This window comes from Phyllostomus hastatus, unplaced genomic scaffold (genome assembly GCF_019186645.2).
Source record: "Phyllostomus hastatus isolate PE091 unplaced genomic scaffold, TTU_PhHast_1.1 phas_scaffold_182, whole genome shotgun sequence".
Lineage (NCBI taxonomy): Eukaryota > Metazoa > Chordata > Mammalia > Chiroptera > Phyllostomidae > Phyllostomus > Phyllostomus hastatus.
This window is the reverse complement of record NW_025334013.1, coordinates 25,694,566-25,711,352: the sequence shown is the minus strand read 5'-3', so window position 1 is coordinate 25,711,352 and position 16,787 is coordinate 25,694,566. Positions and strand designations below refer to the sequence as shown.

Genomic DNA, 16,787 nt, shown 5'->3' with positions numbered 1-16,787 from the left:
GGTTGGCTGCCTCTCACATACCCTCTACTGGGGACCTGGCCAGCAAGTACCCTGACTGGGTATTGAACCTGTGACCCTTTGATTCGCAGGCCAGCACTCAATCCACTGAGCCACACCAGCCAGGGCTGGAGAGGAAAAATTTTAAATAATTCATATAGGAGCTAATCAGTGCCTTTAAGAATAAGTGGATTTGTCTTGGCCCGTTTGGCTTGGTTGGTTGTCGTCCTGTGGGACAGAGAGTCATCAGTTTGATTCCTGGTTGGGGCACATGCCTGGGTTGCAGGGTGCATACTAGAGGCAATCAATTGATGTTTCTCTCTCTCTCTCTCTCTCTCTCTCTCTCTCATTGAAGAAATAAAATCTTTTAAAAAAAAGAAAAGAAAAATAGAATAAGTGGACTTAAGAGAATCTATAGCATGAGCAGCTGTAGAATTAAGCTGGATTGAGGGGCAAAACAAGCCAAAAGAAGAAGGATCTCTGAAAGTGTGCCTATGGGAAGAGGAAAGGTAAGAATAGATTCTTCAAGGGCCATGGTCTTCTTAAGACAGGCAAAACCAGAGCCATATTTAATCATCCTTCCCAAGCCATGTATAGGCTTTGATAATCTGACTGGACAAAGAGGCTAACTGGTCAACCTGTCTCCAGTTTATTTGCTCTTCTGTTCTGTACTTACCCCTGAATTAGTTTCCCCCAGACTTTTCAGAGTCCCACAGAGTAAGGACCAAATTCATAGTAGTCAATGCCCTTCATTATCTACCCCTTATTACCTAACTTTAAGCTCTCTTCCTAGGATCTACATGAGTTTTCTACTCTGGCTCAAAAAGATGTCCCTGCACACCATGATTTCCCATCACCTAGCCTTTGCTCACTTCAAATTCCAATTCCTGCTTTTGCCTGAGCCCTATTCATTCTTTGAAACCTTCCTTGAACTCTACCTCCCCAAGTGAAGCCTACTTAGAACCATCTCTTTCCCTTAGTCCACTACCTATACCACTCATGCAACATCTAGCAACTTTTATCTTGTCTGCTTATATACTGGGTTGGCCAAAAAGTTCATTTTTTTTTCCTGTAAGATGGCTGTAATAGTGTTTAGTTGTCTTTAACTTCATTTGAAACGATTTGGTTAGACTGTATTTTGACAGCTGTCATATCAGCATACATTAAAAACAAACAAAAAACCCTCATCTTGCCCTGGCTGGTGTGGCTTGGTGGATTGAGTGCCAGCCTGCGAACCCAAGTGTCACTGGTTCAATTCCCAGTCAGGGCACACGTTTGGGTTGTGGGCCAGGTCCCCATTGCAGGGAGCACGAGGCAACCACACATTGATGTTTCTCTCTCTCTTCCCCTCTCTCTAAAAATAAACAAAATCTTTAAAACTTATCAAAGTTGGTGAATTTTTGTGTAGCCATTCTAATACTGAAGATGGAAGAAAATAAGGAACATTTTCAGCATATTATGCTTTCCTATTTCAAAAAAGGTAAAACAGTTGAAACACAAAAAAAGATTTGTGTTATGTGTGGAGAAGGTGTTGTGACTGATTGAGCATATCAAAAGTGGTTTGTGAAGTATCATGCTGGGGATTTCTCACTGGGTGATACCTCATGGTTGGGTAGACCAGCTGAAGTTGATAGCGATCAAATTGAGACATTGGGATCAACATTATACCACGTGGGAGAGAGCCTACATACTCAAAATATCCAAATCAATAAAGTTAACTAGTGAAAATGAAAAATGTGTCTTTTATTTTATGGAAAAAAACATATGGACTTTTTGGCTAACCCAATACTTTACTAAACTGAGCTTGCTTCTCAGGGGTCAAAATCCAACTGAACTAAATATTTATGTTGATTCCATAACAGGTACGAAGGATATGAAACATAGACAAAGGTTACTTACAAAAGCTGTCAGGCTTTTAAAACTCAGATACTTGACCTCCACAAATAAAGAATTCAGAAGATACCAGTGATGCTTGCTAAATGACTGAAAATCACTCCAAGTCTACATTAACATGTCTTTTCCCAGCTTCCCTCCCATTAACACAAAGGCATGTTGGGTAACTAGGTTAACAGCCTTCACCAACCAAAGCTCCAATAAGCGAAGGACATAGAAAACTCCATGTCCAGAAATTGAGCATCAGGAAATTTTGATCAACTTAATGCTACAAAGCAGTTGAAATATAATTTCCTTATAAGCATAAAAAAGCTAAGTAGGTATTGAGAAATTACTGAGCTAAAATGTACTGAGAACCCAGAGAACCTAGAAGTCAAAGCTGCTCTTTCCTTTAAGGCATTTAACAATCTGGTAAGAAATCTGCGCTGCGCTTTCAGAAGCTTCACAGACTGAAGGGGGCAAAAATCAAAACCTAAGGGCAGCCAAAAGTGGGAAATCTGACCAGACACCTTTAGCTGGAATTTCAAAAGTACTACACTTTCAAGACATGGTGAAACAAAAGCAAACCGTCGTCACATGGACTCAATATCTGGATGAGTGCCATCTGGTTGATCCAGGGAACCTTCAGCCTTCCATCTGAATTAAGGAGGTTGAGGAATAGCTCCCAGACACAGGAAACAAGAAATGCTTCCTTGCAGTAGATGCCTCCCTCATCCTTGTCCTGTTTATATCTACAAATAACTTTTCATATACTGCCCAGCTCAGATAACCTGCACACTATGAACAAAAGTCAGTAAAAACAAGGGACCCATGAAGACTTCAGGAATTGAAATTTTAGACAAAGTTACCATATCCTCCCTCCAATGAAGTGCTAATTATTTATTTGAAAGTGTGGTTCAGGGTGGTTGGCTGGAACTCTTTCCCTCAGCAAACTTGTTCCTTTGCTCCTGAAGGTTATCAACCTTATTCAACATCCAGTGTAACTGTAGCTATAGATGAAAGCCCTCTCTGAGCGGTTTTCAAATCACCACAGCAGCAGAGAAATCACTGCTCTTAAAAAAAAATTTAACTACCTTTAAACCCATGCAATGTTCTGATTAACATAAAATTCTCATAACCTATTTTTGTATCTAGAATTTAAAAATTAAATATGCCGAAGATAGAAGAGTCATCCTACCCCCCACCCCCATAGTATGCTCCTTGGCCTCCAGGTCCTTGAGAATCATTGCTCTAAAAAAGTGCATTAGGTTTTTTTTGTAACTCACTTTGGCAATCAGTCAGTTTTCATTTATAAGCAGAGATTTTTTTCAACCACACTTCAACCTGAGGTGTGCCTCCCCTAGGAATGATAAATTAGGGCATGTCCACGATGCATGGTTTGACTTGTGGGCTTTTTCAAACACATGTCAGTGCTACAGTGCAGGGGCTCAGACTTTTCTGTAAAGGGCCAGAGAAGCATACACAGTGGAACCTCAGTTCTCGAACTTAATTTGTTCCAGAAAACTGTTCAAGAAGCAATTGTTCAAAAACCAAATCTTTTGTTGCTAGAGAGCGCATGACTGATCATATAGGTATGAGCATGAACAGGCTGTCAGGTAAAGAATCAAGACCCAAAGTTTTCTTAAACAATGTAGACATTTTTTCCATTAACAACTTGGTCAAGAACCAAGCGTTCAAGAACCGAGGTTTGACTATACTTTCAACTCTGTGGCTCATACTATTTCTGAGGGGCAGTGTCAAAGCAGCCAGATGTAAATACCTTTTGTGGCAGTGTTCAAATAAAACTTTATTTACGAAATCAGGCCAAAGTTTGCTGATCCCTAATTTAGAGAATACCAAAATACAGATTCACTGAATTCATTTGTCATTCATCTTTTATTGTTTTCTCAAACATTTAAAAGTACAAATTCTAGTAAGAGAATGTGAAATTTTGATGTTAACTAGGGGCGCTTCACACTAGAAAGTTGAGAGTCACTGCTGCAGAAAGGAAGATTTTAGTCTTCAGAGCCAATGAAGACCACTGTAAAGAAAACCTAGTATAACATTTCCAGTGCATATTCTGTCCCAAGCTGTGCTAACTACTTTCTCGATATGACTACTTCCATTTAATGTTGCATTTGAAAACAAAACCCAATGATGTACACACAATCAACCCTTGTTTTACAGATAAGGAAACTATGGCTCAGAAAGTCCAGTAACTTGGTAAAGCTCACATAGTAAATTAGTAGCAGAGCAGACTTGAACTCGAGGGCTACAAACACTCAAAGGCCATGACTTTAACTACACTAGCCCACCAATCCTCCCTGGTGGGCAGATTCGCCACATGTGGAGGCTGGCCCAGAGTCTGATATCCCCTGATACTCTTCTCCTTGGGAAGCTCTTAACAATTATCACTGCTTTAGCACTTTGACCTTCACTGTAGCCCTCTAACCTAAACAGGGACACTAACTCCTTTCACTGCCCTTAAGCTTAAGACTTTTAAGAGGATGGCAAATAAAAACACACCAAAAAAAAACTTAACTCATAATATGGCTGTTCTGAGACCACAGGTCCCGGCTTTTTCTTATAGGTCTCTTCCCTGGGCCTTCCCCTATCCTCATGGGACAAAGATAGTTCTCTATCTGGGAATGCCCCTAAGTTAACACTCTAGAAATCAAAGTCTAGGGAAAAACTCCTTTTGCCAGTCTAAGGCCTACCTTACGGTACCTCCCCATTTCCTGTCCTAGGATGTCTTTTCTCTGGATAAAACACTAAACAAACATGTCTAGTCCCTCTGAAGGAGATCCTCAAACCCAGATTTGGTGGTGTGGTCTTAACCTGTGGCTCCGCATCATAACACAGCAGTCTGTCATTTTTCTTATAGAAACTTATTCCACTTCCCAGCCAGAAGCTATTTAGTAGGGATGGGGCTGACACTTGCAATACTGAATGAGCACATCACATGGATTCTGTAACAAGACTTCAGTGAGGCAGCATTCCCTATTCCTGGTCCATCCTTCAGAATTTCTGATGGCCCCCACAGTTGGTTGCCCTTCCTATGTTTTGGTGTGACTATCCCACACTATAAGGCCACTCCCATTACTGTCACTGCTGTGTTCCTCGTCCAGGAACAAGTCACTACTCTGGAAAAAGAAATGAAAAAAATTGCCCTTCAAATATGAAGTAAAAGAATTCTTTATCAAAAGATCACTGTTGGGCTTAAAAAAAACAAAAAAACAAAAAAAAAACTATAGCCCTGACTGGTGTGGCCCAGTGTGTTGGGTGTCAAAAGGTTGCTGGTTTGATTCCCAGTAGGTCACTTGTGTGGGTTACGGGCCAGGTACCCTGTTAGGGACATGTGAGAAGCAACCGATCAAGGTTTCCCTCTCTTCCTCCCTCCCTTACCACTCTCTCTAAAAATAAATAAATAAAATCTTTAAAAATAAATAAATAAATATGTAACTCTTAAATGTAAGGTTGAAGTGAGAAAATGGCTATAGCAGCCTCACATAAATTATTTTAATAAACATTATGACAATATTAAGAAGGCAAGGTAAACAAATAGCTTAAGTATTTTATTCGTTTGCAACTAAGCTTGTTAACACTATATAATGAAAATGTACAAAGAAGAACGTCGCAGTTTTTGGTTAGATTTAAGTCAAAGACATTCATTAATAAGGAAACTTCCAATGTGAATACTCCAGAAATTTCTCTAAGCCATCTGATCAGAACTGTCTCTGAATATTACCTTACTTTGGAAGGTGTTGGCATACATTTGAATTACACTCAGAATTTTTCAAAATAAGCTGTAATTAAAAAAACTACTCTATATTCAAACTAAAACAATTTTAATAGAACTTTTCTTTCCAAAAACAATAATAAATGAAACAAGGCATTTTGTAAAATGTGGTCCTGAACAAGTCACAGTAAAAAATAAATGTATACTTAACTTCCACCTCCTCAAAACAGAGGCTACTTTCTGTTCCTCAGCCTTGGAATCAAGGTGAAGAACAGTCTGTAAGCAACTTCAGGCAAGGGGTTGCCAAAACAAAGCTCAAGCAGTTGAACATGGACACCTCTTAAAAGAATTTGGGAGAACCTGACCAAAGGATTCAAATCTATCGGTAGTAACTGACACAAAGGTGAAGTGGCTCCTCCCAAGTAGCAGTGCCAACAGGGTCTGGCCCAGCCCTGAGCTCACCTGTTCTATGCTCTCAAGCAAACCCTGATGATGCTCCTGCTGCTCCAGGAGAGACTTATTTCCAGAGGTTCAGTGTCCAGGGAGCTCTTCGGGTGAATGAGGTGAGCACAGACTCCACGTGGGTATTTTAAGGCTTGGAGTCAAAGTATCTGACACGGCTAGGCAGAGTCCATGTATCAGATGGCCTGTCTCCAGTTCATTCTAATTCCTCACCATGTATTTATTGACCTAGGGCCACAGACCTTTGCTATGTCATCATAATCACATCTAATGTCCAGCCTAATGTATGATTCATATTCTGTGCCTGGAAACAGTCCCTGTATTTAACAGTAATACCTACACATAAAACAACCCACTGTTACAACTTATATGGTTACAAAACATTGATGATCTTCTGTAGATCAACCAAATGTTTTTAACCATAATTGTCGTGCATCAAATTCACAGCCAGAATCCCCAAGATCAAAGAAATTTGCACAATACAAATAATAACTTAAAATACACATACACACATATACACACACTCTCACACACACTTCTTACAGAACTGTGCTTGGGGAAACTCCATTTGTTGAGTGCCACTGAGGGCATATTTTGCTAAACTGCTGCTTCAGATATTTTGTTTGGAAAATCTATCACAGTAGGGCACAGCTGTTTATTGGATGAGCAGAAAAGAAATATATGCTTGTGGCAACCAGAAAGTTTTAAGGTCTTTCAAGTTGTATAAAATGGACCTGCAGAAACTTTTTAAGTGTTCTCAGGATGCGAAGTTGGAGCTGAAATGTGATATCAAACCAGTTGCAAAAAGTGCACAGCAGCCATCTCTTGAGGTCAAACCTGGTACCCAGATATGCAAGAAAGCTTCAGGACACATCTATAAATTAGGGATAAAAAACAAGAGTGTAAGAATACAAAAATATAGTGTTGTGTTTTTTAAAGTAACAACTAACAGTAAATGTGATAAACTGCATGAAGGACAGAAGTCACCACTTAAAAGGTCCTAAATTCTCAAGAATTTAAGAAACCTGATTTGGTTCAGTTTAGAGAGATACGATTACAATTTATGATTTGAGTAACTGGTAGTTGTAAGATGTTTAGTATTAAGAAATTCCAACCATACTCTTGATAAGTTGGCCTAAGGAATCAACTTTCATAAACAACTTAAACTACCTTTCCAGGGTAAAAAGCTAGGTAATAAAACAAATTGACACTACAACATTCCAATACTGGCTGAACCACTACCTACATTAGCTTGGACAAATTATTAACTTCTTTAAGTACTATCTTTACTAGTATAATGGGGCTAACAAGAGTTCTTCCCTCATAGGGTTCTCTTTTGAATAAAATCAACTTCAAAGAATTAAAAGGGCTTAGCACAGTGCTGGGCATGTAAGTACTTTAAATAAATGCTATTAATTTACTTCACAAGGGCTTTTTGCTCTCAGGAGACAAGGTACTCAGTTTCAAAATTTTGCTCTTTGAAACTGGGAAATTCAAAGAAAACTTGGCAATACTTACAGCTTGTGGGCCTTGTCCCGTATCGTCGCATAATCTGATCATGTGTGAATTTCACAAAAGATTCATATTGTTCTGTGAAGGGAAAGACAGTATATACTATCACTGGAAACTCTCCCCCAGTTTTTCAAGAATGAAGTGTCACACCTAACTTTCCAGTTTAAATTACCCACTCAGATCCTCCTTATAACTAACAGTCACTCTGAGATTACTTACTGCCTCTTAGATCCCAGAGCCAAATCCCTGGCTCCTAGATTTGATCACTGATCACCTGTAATATAACATTTTCCTTAGCAATCTTGCCCAAGCTATAACTCCATCCTCTACTAATGGCTTCCCCGAACAGACAGATATGGTCACTACTACAAGCCAGCAAATATTTGGGTATCTCCTATAGCACACGGAGCTTGAGGCTCTTCACTGCATTCAATCCTTGCTATAAACTTCAACAGACATACTGAGTGAAAAAGGTGGGATGGCTAGAAAGCTAGGAGAAAATTCCATACTACCTAATTGTAGACTGTTCCACAGAAGTACCTTTTAAAGGGAAACTCAGCTGAAAGAAGATAATCTGACGTCCGTGAACACAGAAGTGACTTACAGATAGCTGATCTGAACAATTTTGGGGTGGTATTAGGAGAGGGAAATGATAGACTTTCTTCTTATAATCGACATTATTAGATGTAAAGAAATCCATTGAATTTTGTTGCTAACCCAACAGTTTTCAATTTAAAGCAAAACTATTAACATTCTGAGGCACCACATGGTGTAGGTCACCAAATTAGGAAATAGTACTGTTACTGGAAGTTGTGGCCTAAAACCACTCTGATCACAGTATCATCCTCTTTCACTAAACAGGCACTTTCTACTTCTGATTCAGATCACTTCCTTTCACAAAAGGCTTTAACTTGCCACCATTAATCACTCCCTTTGTTCTTGCCTGAGCTGTGCTTTCTAAATTTTAATGTACCTCCAAGTCACAGGATGATTTCCCACACACACCGACTCCCACCAAGAAGTCTGACTATGCTGACAATAGTACGAAACCCCCCAACCATCTGCTGATGGTTAGCACTATCTCAACCACCTGTTTACAGGCTGCCTGTCCCAAACAGCCTACTCAAAATGCCTTTGTTCATATGGGAAATTCTCAGACGAAAGCTTGGTTTATCTTGTTCCAGAAATGTAAATGAAAAGTCCTTCCATATAATATATAAATGTTTACCATCACCAAAGGAAGTAACACTCACAACTCATTAAACCTTCTTGCATGATGCCCTACTCCTAAATTACCATTTATTTAACTGGGGTTAATCCTTTGCCACTACCTCAGCCTACCTGCTAGTTTGGTATTGAGGATTTGCTCATACTCCTCCCGAATTTTATCTTCATAGTCTTTTAAGAGACGTTCACATATTATTCCAACTTGTCGGAGAGTAAAGGTGGGCTGGTCCTTCTTCATCCAGGAGGAACCTGGCCAAAAGACAAATCTAATTTACATGATAAATTCTAGTTCTAAGGTTCAGAATTAATAACTTCATGCAAAGTCCTAGGATATAAAAATTGTATATAAAAATGGCATTTTTCACTACTTTACATGCAATATTTTCACAAAATGCTCTGAGTTTCTGACATTTGTTTTACAAAGCAAAGACAGGTAAATTGGGAAGGAGGAACAACATGTATGCAGGTATGCTAGCTGGTCTGCATACAAAAAATAGTTCTGATGCCATAACAATCACAGCCCATACTCAATGCTCATCTTATAAATGACAAAAATAGTTTAAAGCTGATATAAAGTCTCTTGTCTGGATTAGGAAAAGCAGATTCATAGCACTCAGATCCTAAAGATCATCTAGACCTATGTTTAACCAAGGCTGTGCATCATAATTATCTGTGGAATTCACAAAATATATATATACATTCTGATTTAATTCTGGAGTAGGGCTTCAGCCTCTTTTAAGTTTCATAGGTAATTCTGGCAAGAAGTTTGACAGTTAGGAGAGCAACTGACTGGCCCAATATAAAAATTGTTAGCAAAATCACTAAAATATGAATGAAGGAGACAACTAGCCACTACACAGCTCATCCTTGACTCCTTTAGAATCTAGGTCAAGAAAAGGGAAATGTTCCTAAGATAATAGTTAGGAACCAAAATATCCACTGGAATGCCAGACAACACAGAAATTGACTTCCTGATCATGATAAAAGCAGCAGCTCCACTGGCAGTCCAGTTCTCAGTTGTTTTTCAAAGCATAGTCTGGCATCTGTTTCTTTGGCCCTCTTAGTCTATAAACTATTCAACAGCCTGAAACAAATAATTTTTTGCTTAAAACCAATTTTTTTCTCTATAAATGAAACCTGACCAAAACATCTAGTCAATTATTATTTGTAATTGTTTCTCTACCCATAACATATTCATTAATTCAAAATTATATCACTAAAATCTCGAGAGGAAATTGAGACTTGTTAGCTACAATCATTGAAAGTTTAGCACTTACGCATGTGCAAGATCAATTAGAAAGGGTGTTGTTTCAGAGTCAAAACTTTTGAGTTATGAAAAAACAATTTTTAAAAAATCATTTGAAGCCCTGGCTGGCATAGCTCAGTGGACTGAGCGTGGACTGGGAACCAAAGTGTCCCAGGTTCGATTCCCAGCCAGGGTACATTCCTGGGTTGCAGGCCATAACCCCCAGCAACCGCACATTGATGTTTCTCTCTCTCCCTCCCCTCTCTAAAAATAAATAAATAAAATCTAAAAATCATTTGAGCCCTGACTGGTGCAGCTCAATGGACTAAGCACTAGCCTACAGATCAAAAGGTTGCAGGTTTGAATCCCAGTCAGGGCACATGCCTGAGCTGCAGGCCAGGTCTCTACTTGGGGGCATGAGAGAGGCTGTTTCTCACTTTCTCCCTCCTTTCCCCCCCTCTCTAAAAAGAAATCAAATCTTTAAAAGTTAAAAAAATTATGTGAGGTGAAACTGACATAAAGTGAACAATCCAGTGGCATTTACTATAGTAGCAGTATCTCGACTGAGTCTCAAAATATTTATACTACTCTGAAGTAACACCTCTTACTCATTAAGAGTCCTGCACCCCGCCCCCCCCCGCCCTCACTCCCACCCCATCTCCTGGCCCACAACAATTTGTGTTCTATAAAGAGCCAATTTTTCATCAAGGTAACTTTGATTCTCAGAACTATTAAGAAGTAGAATGTTTTGTGAGGAAATAAACTACTGTTGAAGGACAGAATCTGCCAGCACTGGAGATGTTTATGCACTGGCCTACCGACTGCAGGGAAATGGCAGGCAAGGCTGGTGGCTGAACTATGTGATCAGGAAGATTCACTTCAACCCTTAGATTCTATTTGAGCACATCCTCCCTAATCACCTGTCAATATTACAGAGCAATGCTGTCACACAACTTTCTGCAAGGATAAAAATGTCCTATAGTTGTTCTATGTGGCTACTAAGCACATTAAATGTGGTTACTACATGCATCTGGGAAACTAAATGTTAAAATTTTATTACAATTTAATTAATTAAACAGCCATATGTGGCTAGTGGCTATGGTATCAGACTTTGTAGTTATAGAGGGCACCACTGCATTGTTGGGTGGATGAAAGCCAATCAAATCAAAGGTCTCCACCGATTTCATGATTCTGTCGTTTTAATAGTATTTATAACACATATACTTTACCACTTTTATTACTTCAGATGAAATTGATTCTAAATTAGGAAACTTATTTTAAGCACCATTTACAAACTCTTAAATGTATTGTGCAAATTAAAGCACACTTACCTGGAGAACTAGGTGCTGTGAGTGCTGAGGAGTGAGGCTGATTTTCTGAAGTACAAGGTTCATTTTGATTAAGAACAACTTCTAAATGTCTCCACCTCTGATAACGACTATATTCTTGTTTTATGTTCTGAAAAATTTGCTCTAAATAAAAAAGAAACACACTTAAGCATTCACTTTGATTTCTTCAAATTTCCTGCCCCCCCATGTTATAAATATTAACAAGAAAAATATTTATACTGAATAAAGCATTCCTCCTATAACTCTCAAAGTGTGCCCTCTTATCATCATTTCAACATGCAGAATAACACCTATTTTGACATAAGCCACTCAGACGAAATTCCCTTTGCTTTCCTATGACAATAAAGACCAGACCTGCTGCTTGCTATAGGATTAATTAGTACAACGCAAAGGGGAAAAAATCCTTCACCTAATAGTTACTTTTTAAAAAATCTTCTTTAAATTGTAATTTCACAAACTAGGGTACTAGGGGTCTCTTACCACCTGTTTGGGACTCAAGATCTTTAGGGAAGAGGAAGGCAAAAACCATTATTTCCACAGCCAGGGGAAGACATGAAATTTATTGCTTGGAATTCATAAACAGGACATAGAAAAGAACTTTCTGATTCAATAAGAGGCAGTATTTGGTAGGGTTCAGATTGCTATTCTGAGTTGAGGTAATAATAAACTGAATTTGACACTATTAAAAGGAGTCCAGGACACACAAGCCACTAACCACCTTGAAATACATTCCTAGAGACAACATGGAAGGATGTGGTTTTCACGTTGTTTTTTTTTTTTTTGTTTCTGTGGTAGGATATACATTCACTTTCCAGATAATCAAGTCTCCTTATCAAAAATAAAACCCAGAAAATTATGTCACCCCCCCCAACTCACATTCCAATGTACACTTTGCTATAACTGTATTTTTTTAATAGGGGGTGGTGGTGTTAACAATGCCATTTTGCTTCTTCCTAGCTACGTGACTATGACCTTGGGAAGTCATGCAGGATCTTTAGCCTAGTTCTTTAATATAAATGTTAAATGCCTGCCCAATAAGTTGTGAGAACCAGAATCAAAGATATTAAATAATACTGTAACAGGCCTGGCTGGTATGGATTGAGTGCCTGCCTGCAAACCAAAAGGTTGCTGGTTCGATTCCCAATCAGGGCAATGCCTGGTCTGCGGGCCAGGTCCCCAGTCAGGGGGGTGCAATAGGCAAGTGATCGATGTTTCTCCCGTCCTCTCTCTCTAAAAAATAAAAAAAATCTTTTTAAATAAATAAGTAAGTAAATAAATAAATAAGTAAATAAAGCAAGTGCCCTGGCTGGCGTAGGTCAGTGGATTGAGCGTGGGCTGCAAACCAAAGTGTCGCAGGTTCGATTCCCAGCCAGTGTACATGCCTGGGTTGCAGGCCATAACCCCCAGCAACTACACATTGATGTTTCTCTCTCTCTCTCTCCCCCCCTTCCCTCTCTAAAAATAAATAAATAATATCTTAAAAAATAAATAAAGCCATAACAAGTGATGGTACAGTCCAGGAACTAACATATACTCAAAAGCAGCTCCACACATAGCTAAATTCTGTAACACTCAACCTAAACACTGGAACAATGTAGTATTTGGCAAAGTTTTCTTTTAAGAATGCTATGAACTTCGTATTTTAGATCCCTGAATTCATGAAACCTTTGTTTCATCTTTAAAATATATTCTCCAAGCACCCAGTTGGCCAGATGCAATATAAGGTTGTAAGCAATTGAAAAAACTTGAAACAAGAAAGAACAAGTATGAGAACATTGCTCATGAGAACAGGTCTTTGATAAACCTCTAAGTGCCTCCTGTATGGCAAAGTGAAGAAATGGAAAGAAAGGTGTAACTTTGAGGATGGTACAAGGACTAGCAAGTCCAAGAATCTAAACATGGTATACACAGGAGAAAAATAAGGAAGCAGATGTGTTTTTCTTCTCACGAAAGCCACATAAAACAGACAAAGGCATTTTTAAAAAAGAAAATGCAAATTTTTTTTTAACGGTGGACAATTTTAATCTTTGCCTCCCATTATTTGAGGTTGTGCTTCTAGGTTTTATCAGGCAAGTCCATTATTTTTCCAGTTCCAGCTCCCACTACAACCCAGTTGCATCAAACAATCCTGTCCTTAATGTGTGGGTTTTCTTTCACTCAAGCAATTTTGCTTTGCTTAAAATGGGGCTGTGTCTCTCTTTCCAACATTTAAGACCCAGCTAAAATAATACCTCATTCTGATGAAGTCATGATCAGTTCATTGCTTTGCATCTAGACTCACTCGTTGTTTACAAACATCTCCCTGAGGTCAGTAACCCCTTTTCATCCCTGGCATCCATCTACCTCACTCATTTAAGCAATAAAAGACTTAATTTTATAGGCCTTTTCTACAAAAAGTGCTCTGACATTATCTTTTTTTAAAGTGAAGTAAAAACACATTTTCTGACCATTTCTGAGAGAGCTTTACAACCCTTGAGATAACCAGGATGTTACAGAGTGAAGTCACTGATTTTTATATGCACTTTTCTATTAGTTGGCCTTATTCTTTCTACTTGTGTAACAACTAATATTTCCTCCCTCATTCTTCCTTTTTAATCCAGAAGGCATCTTTCACATAAACCAAAGCATTAAATAATGAATCATTCATACTTTGTTTCTTTCATGACAGAACCATATTCCAGTAAGCATTAAGGAACATAACAAACATCAATCTTTACAAATGAACATTTACACAAAATAATTTCACCAAAAATGACCAAGATGCTAGTTTGCATGATTTATGCAAAGAATAAATTTTAAGATAAAAAACAACAACAGTGGCTCCCATTATGGCACTGTGCCATATTCAGGCTTCCAAATACATTCAGCAATCACTTATTATGCGTTTGCTGTATTATGAACTACAATAAAATTAGTCTAGAGAATATTACTGGAAGAAACAATGCATTTACTTAATACCCATCAAGATAGATAGAGCAAGTATTAATTCTATTTTGCTGAAGAAAACAGACCCAGAAAGATTATGTGACTATCCCTGCATAGCTGTAGGAGCAGAGGGGAAAAAAAAAATCACTTTAAGTGGGCACCTACACCCTCTGCCCTTGAAGGGCTCTTCACAAAGAACTTTTGCAAACATTCTCACTCAGAGCAACATTAAGTGGTCAGGGAATTTAAAGTCGAACAGAGTTCCTCAAGGGCAGGGTTAGTCAGGTAATGGATGGGAGACTGACTGCATTTGGATTAGCAAATAGGAGGGGAAAGCATCATGTTGGAAGGCAAGAATACAGACACAGCCAGTGGGCCTGAGGAAAAGGAGCAAAGGCATAGGTTGGTAAGAAAATGTATGAAAGACTAGGTGAGATACGGTTATAGCTGGTAAGTCCTTTAAATGCTAGCATAGAGAGATGAATATGAGTCTAGGAAAGCTTGGCTGGCAACTACACCAACACCAGTGCCAAAGGATGAGGGCCTGAAATCTGTATGGTGGATTTGCAAAGAAGAAAATAAAGCCTAAAGACATTGGTAACTGAAAAGGGATAAAGAAACAATGATTTTAAGGCAATTCCAAAGTTTCGCTTATGCTTGAAAAGAAGGAAAAAACCACAAAGAAATGACTTGCCAAAGTCCAGTTTTGAGACTCCCCCTATTTCCGGGAACCTTTTAAAACTGCTAAATATTAATTCTGATGCACTTTTCCCTCAACTCCCACACAATGGTTAGGGTTTTGTGTGCTTTTTTTAACTTTATTGTCCCACCAGCTCTCCCCTTCCTTGACCAATGTCCTTATTGAAGGCGAGTCTGTCTGCTACGGATACCTGAAGTCCTGGCTTTCGGAACCTCTGTATGTTTAAAGATTCTCAAATTCTAGCTAACGGCCTACCGATTTCAAGCCATATATGGTACAAGACAATAGCCATATAATAAAAGAACATGGCCAATCCCTTAGAATTAGTCAGGTTGAAATCGGATTCCATGACTTCTGCGGCGACCTCTGGTCCCTCAAGGCTTCTGTAAATCAGGTCTCCCTACAAGCTACAGTACAGTGCGGAACAGCACACACTCAGGCCCCTTCCCAGTAACCAGTCCCCAACCCCCACCCTCAAGGCTGGGTTCGTGAGTAGAATCCAATTTCCCAGGGCCCACCGATCTACAGGGCGGCTCAGTGCAGGCCCAAGCAGCGGAGGCAGGAGGGGCTGGGGGGACGGTGAGGGCCCGGACCAGCCAAAGATATCCCCATTTTCTTCTTGCTGCCCATCCCTCCAGGTTCGCCAGCTCCAGGAAAACCGAAAACCGATACTGTGACCCCACTACCTCTCCCGGATGTTTCCCATCCCCGGAAGCGACCAGGCCCGGCAGCGCTCCAGTTCCCTTTTCGCAGGGCAAAGAAGGGGTCCGCGGGCAAATGAGCCTAGCGTCCATAACCCTTCCCCCCATTCCCACCCCACCCCCAAATGCCAGGGCCTGGCTTCCTGCCAAGCCCGCAGCGTCGGTTACCCGGAGTTGGAAGGCGCCGCTCGCTGCCAGGCGGTACCGGCTGCTGTAGAGTCGGCGGTGGGGTCTGCATCTGAAACTGCGGCGGCTCGACGTCCGGGGGCCTGAGGCCCGGAGTGGGGCCGGGCAGAGGGGCGCAGCGCCGCCGCTTCGGGGAACCCGGGCTTAGCAGCGCTGCCTCGAACTCCATGGGCCGCTTCAATGTCGCCCCACACGCCATGCCGCTGACCGGCCAGGGACCAGGAGCGGACGCGGTGGAAGCTGCCGTCCAACCTCCTGCTCCTCAGCGGAGCTCTCAAGCCAAGCCGGCTCCAATGGCGCCTCCAGCACCCGGCAGCGGCTCTGGCCCCGCCTCCTGTGACGTCACGGACCTGGTCACCGTCCGTCGAGGGGGAGAAGCCGGAAGAAGGCCGCTCTTTGCGGTCTATCAGCGACAGTCCGGCCCGCGGTGCCCCCTAATGAGGAAATGGAATGGCCTAGGCGGAGAATTTGGTCACCAAGCAACCAAGGGTGGGCCCCCGCCTCCGCCCCTCCCAGGGTTCCATTCCCCCCACCCCTTCCCATCGCTCGCGGGTGGCCCCTTAGGTTTTCGCACCTGCGCGGCCGGGGCGTGGGGGAGGGGAGAGCTTGGAAGAGTGTTCTCGGAGGGGCTTGTTGAGAGGCTGAGAGTCGCCGTCTTCGCTTCCCTTAACCTCCTTCTGTCTAATTCTAGTCCCCGTGATAAGAGAGGGTGATTCTGAAAGGTCCTCAAGGGCATTTCCCTGACTTCAGGAAGTCTCAATTTAAACATAACGTAAGATTTGAGAATGGACTTAAGGAAGTCTGTCAATCCCATGGAAATGCAAAATTGTGGAGGGGGGGCGTGGATATATTTTAGGAGAGAAGACATACT

The 16,787-nt window shown here is 40.7% G+C and overlaps 1 protein-coding gene across 1 annotated transcript; it reads right to left on the bottom strand.

Moving 5' to 3' along the window:
- Window positions 1–5,423: 5,423 nt before the first annotated feature.
- AKIRIN1 (akirin 1) lies at window positions 5,424–16,241 on the bottom strand. The gene is made up of 5 exons (XM_045860039.1): window positions 15,899–16,241; window positions 11,387–11,527; window positions 8,924–9,058; window positions 7,589–7,660; window positions 5,424–6,944 (listed from the first exon to the last, which is right to left on the bottom strand). The coding sequence occupies exons 1-5, from the start codon at window positions 16,113–16,115 to the stop codon at window positions 6,934–6,936; spliced, it is 576 nt and encodes a 191-aa protein (XP_045715995.1). The 5' UTR covers window positions 16,116–16,241; the 3' UTR covers window positions 5,424–6,933.
- Window positions 16,242–16,787: the final 546 nt, after the last annotated feature.

Coding starts and splice junctions, on each gene's coding strand:
- AKIRIN1 (XM_045860039.1), bottom strand. CDS start 16,115: ATGGCGTGTGGGGCGACATTGAAGCGGCCCATGGAGTTCGAGGCAGCG. Junction 9,059..11,386: donor CACAGCACCTAGTTCTCCAG/GTAAGTGTGCTT, acceptor TCTTTTGGCCAG/GTTCCTCCTGGATGAAGAAG. Junction 7,661..8,923: donor CCTCAATACCAAACTAGCAG/GTAGGCTGAGGT, acceptor TTCCCTTCACAG/AACAATATGAATCTTTTGTG.